At 59.8% G+C, this 3,739-nt stretch overlaps 1 protein-coding gene across 4 annotated transcripts; it reads right to left on the reverse strand.

The window, feature by feature from the left end:
• Positions 1 to 473: 473 nt before the first annotated feature.
• On the reverse strand, positions 474 to 3,733 carry TRH (thyrotropin releasing hormone). 4 transcript variants are annotated; one of them, XM_024756469.1, is made up of 4 exons: positions 3,499 to 3,733; positions 2,318 to 2,539; positions 2,162 to 2,200; positions 474 to 1,648 (listed from the first exon to the last, which is right to left on the reverse strand). In XM_024756469.1, exons 2-4 carry the CDS (start codon positions 2,529 to 2,531, stop codon positions 1,173 to 1,175), a joined length of 729 nt encoding a protein of 242 aa, XP_024612237.1. In that variant the 5' UTR covers positions 2,532 to 2,539; positions 3,499 to 3,733; the 3' UTR covers positions 474 to 1,172. The 4 variants fall into 4 exon arrangements, with proteins under 4 accessions (XP_024612237.1, XP_024612236.1, XP_024612235.1 ...); XM_024756468.1 differs by having other exon boundaries at positions 2,162 to 2,197; positions 2,318 to 2,580; XM_024756467.1 differs by having other exon boundaries at positions 2,318 to 2,580.
• Positions 3,734 to 3,739: the final 6 nt, after the last annotated feature.

The raw sequence follows: 3,739 nt of genomic DNA on the forward strand, positions 1-3,739 counted from the left end.
CAGCCTGCCTCCCTGCCTGGCCCCAGAAGGTCCCTGGTCAGAGTTGCCAACCGCAGCCTGTTCCTTTGTCCTCATTGTGCCTGCCAGATGACACAGGCTGCTGGTTCCTGCCACAGAACAATGACGATCACAAACCTGAGCCAGACCAGCCCTCTAACAATCAGGAGAACTCAAGGCAGGGTCCTGAGCTGCCTCTCACACCCATGGCTCTACCTCAGCTAGCTGTGTGTCTTCTGGCAAGCCCTTCCTCATCTCCAGGCCTCAGTCTCCCCCGGTGTCAAATGGGCTCCAGAGCTCCAGTCCACCTCCCAAGCTTGTTCTGAGACGGGGACGGTGAAAAGGACTTTTCACCCTGCCAAGGTCCCTGATTCCCTTCTCAGCGGAGCTGGGGAGCTCTCAGCCTGTCCCCTCTCAATGCTGAAAAGAGAAATCCCAGCTGAGAAAGAACTGCAACGAACTGAGGTTATCCAGATGCAGGTTTTATTATCATTGATAGGGGAAAGGCGCCTAGAGGGTTACATACAAGCCGTGACTTCCAAGGTGATGTTTACAAATTCCTACACATGTTTATTCCCACAGCCACCACACAACACAGCAGCACCTACAATGCTTCCCCCCACACAGCTGTGGGTCAGGGCTCTTCCCACCCACAAAAGGATGCCCAAAAGAGGAGGAGACCCGGGTACTAGGAGTGAAGTTTACACATGGCAAACCCTGACACACGGGCAAGGGATGGAAGCTGGATTTGGACATCATGGCTTCAATCCCACCCACCCTCACTGCCTGTTCACACCAGAGGCACCCTGCCCCACTCTGGGGATGCCTTAGAAGACACAGCAGGGTCATCTTAGCCAGGGCTAGGGAGGGGAGCAGGCCTGCAGGGGCGGGGGTGAGAGGGACTCTGGGATCTGCCCGCTTGCCAGTGGCGCAAAGTGGAGTAATACGAGGTTTTAACTCATAGGCTGGCTTTCTCACATCCCTGAAGTAGGCGGGTGAGGCCAGGGGGGTTTGATGTGTATGTATACCAGGGGCTCAGGTATGTATGGTCAGGCATCTAAGGAGGATGGAAAAAGGGGGTCACAAAGGGGTAGGGCATACAGGGCTCAAGACATTCTTAGACCCCAAGTTGATTTTACAAGAAACGGGGCTCACTCCTCCAGGGGCTCCCTGGCCTAGGCCGCTCGCCGCCCAGGGTGCTGCCGCTTCTCTTCATCCCCCTGGCCCCTGCTCAGGTCATCCAGGAGGCCCAGCAGGAGGCTGGCTTGACCACAGGATCCCCAGGACCCACATGGGCTTCCCAGGGCCCTCTTTCCCGGATGCTGGCGTTTCTCCGGCATCAGCTCTCCCTCCTCCTCCTCCTCTTCCCAGCTGCTTTGGGCCTGGGGATCCGCCAGCCGTCTGCCTGGGTGCTGCCTCTTGGTGAAAGTGTACCCAAGCCAGGAGGAGCGCCGGCCAGGGTGCTGCCGCTTCTGCTGGCTTATATCCTCTGGCCATGCAGCCACCTCCTCCTGCCGGCCAGTGTGCTGCCGTTTGTGGGGTCCCACGGCCCCTCCTTCCTCTTCCTCTTCCACTCCCTCTTCTGACTCCTCCTCCCTTTTGCCTGGATGCTGACGCTTGGAGAGCCAATACGGTTGAAAGATCTGGGACTCTGGGGAAGGAAAGAGGCCAGTGAGGGACCCCTTGACCCCTAGATGCCCACTTCAGCCTTCCTCCCAGTCAAGGCAGATCCCCACAGCATTCACCCAGATTCATGGCCTTGCACCTGCCTCTCAGATCTCACAGACACATAGACACTCACACAGATGGTCAAGGGCATGGCCTCTGGTTCCAGTCTCAGCTCTGCCACTCCCTAGCTGTGTGACCGTAAGCAACTCACTTAACTTCTTTGAGCCTCAGTTTTCTTCTGTGTAAAGTGGGGTGTGGGAGGGTAGTAACAGTACCTGTCTGACGCTTAGGAAGAGCCCATCGTGTGATAAGGTGTTTGAAGTGCTTAGAACAGTGCCAGGCATATGCATGCCTAGTAGGCTGTAATTAACGCTGTCACACACAAAAAGACTCTCTCTCCCTGGCACAGAATCTTTCCTACTGAAGGTCTGCCCTCTGAAATATTCCTGAAGCTGCGATGGAAAAGGAATCTGGTCCCAGGAAAGGGTCAACTCACCACCTGCCGAGGGTGTGGCCAGTGGGAGTTTCTGAGCTTCTGAAAGGCAAGAGGCTGAATGACCAAGTCGCTCCCTCCCCTTTGCGGCCGAGTTTCCCCTAAACCTCTCGGGCGTCCTCCTCTCAACCCGCAGCCCCACACAATCCTGCCCCTTACCTGATTCCCTATCTTCCTGGTCCTCTCGGAGTCGCTGGAGGTCTTCCCGGAGGAGGAGGAGGGGCTCCGCCTGCCGCAGGAGGTCGTCCAGGCCCAGTTGCTCGGCGGCCATAGCCGCCTCCTGCTGGGCCACCTCCGGCTGTGCGCGGCCGCCGGGGACACCGGTCAGGGTCAGGGTCAAAACAATGGCAAGCAGAAACCAAGGGCCGGACATCGCGGCGCCTGGGGTAGGGAGGACAGGGAGAGAGAGCATAGGTGCCCCCCTAGGCCAGGGGGAACCAACCGTTCAAACACCCTTCCGGAGCAGGACCATCTGCCACCTTACGGGGGGCGGGGCGGGGACAGCCGGAGGGTCTGCCTCGGGTCCTGGGCGTCCTCACCCGTAGGGATGCTTGGAGAGCCTGCCCGCGCTCAGTTCTGCCTGCGCGAGCCTGGAAGCCGTGGGAGCCCCATCGCCACCGCCACTTCTCAAGGCTACGCGGAGCTGGGGAAGCCAGCGCTGGGGTTGACTGTCCAGGAGTGTAACCACGAAGACTGCAGCGCGGGTCCGACGGCCAGGATGCTAATTGCAGCGTCGCAGGCTAAAATTCTCCCCAAGTTTCCCAGCGCAACGCTCTCATTCCAATACTCCTTCTACAACGTTCTGATTGCAACGCTGACTCTATTTCTAATGCCAAGATTCTATGGCTAGGCTACTAATCTAATTCTAACGCTAAAATCCTAATTTCAACGTTAATTCCACCTCTAAAATCCTATTTTAGCGCTGAGAGTGAGATTCTAAGGCTGAGATTCGATTCCACCGGGAAAATTCTGTTTCTAACGTCCGGATTCGAATTCTAACTCCCAAGATCTCCCGCCGATGTCCTGCCCAGCGCTGCCTCAGCTTGCCCCCCCGCAGGGGTAGGATGCGAACCTTCCCCTGACACGCTGCGCGAGCGCTGCAGAGGCCGGGACATGCGTGCCCACCCGGGAGGGACCGCCGCCACTGCCCGCGCCGTGCCTCCGTCGGGCCCCGGCCTGAGCTGTGGAAGATCCGGGGGTACGAGCGCAGCGCCCCTCCTGGGCGCACTCCGGGCTCGAAAGCCGCCGCTTTCCGCGGGGCGCACCCGAAGGCGGGCGGAGGGCCCCCTTTCCAGGGCTACAGACGCGGCCTGCGTGGGAGAAGGGACGGAGGTAGTTACCTGCCCGGCGCGAGCTCCGCGGACTGGTCCGGGATCCTGGGCTCCGATCCGGAGTTTTGGGGTCTGGAGTGGGCGGGTCAGGAGTCGGGGAGCGCTCGCAGGACCCGGGTCGCCGGCTGCCAGCTTCTCGGCGGGGCTGCTGCTTATATCTGCGCGAGGCAGCGGCGCGGGTGAGGTCAGCGGGGAGGGGTCGCGGCCGCCGGGAAGGGACGCTGACGGCAGCCGGCCCCGTGGGTACCCC

Source organism: Neophocaena asiaeorientalis, unplaced genomic scaffold (assembly GCF_003031525.2).
Source record: "Neophocaena asiaeorientalis asiaeorientalis breed wild unplaced genomic scaffold, Neophocaena_asiaeorientalis_V1.1 scaffold392, whole genome shotgun sequence".
NCBI classification, from domain to species: domain Eukaryota; kingdom Metazoa; phylum Chordata; class Mammalia; order Artiodactyla; family Phocoenidae; genus Neophocaena; species Neophocaena asiaeorientalis.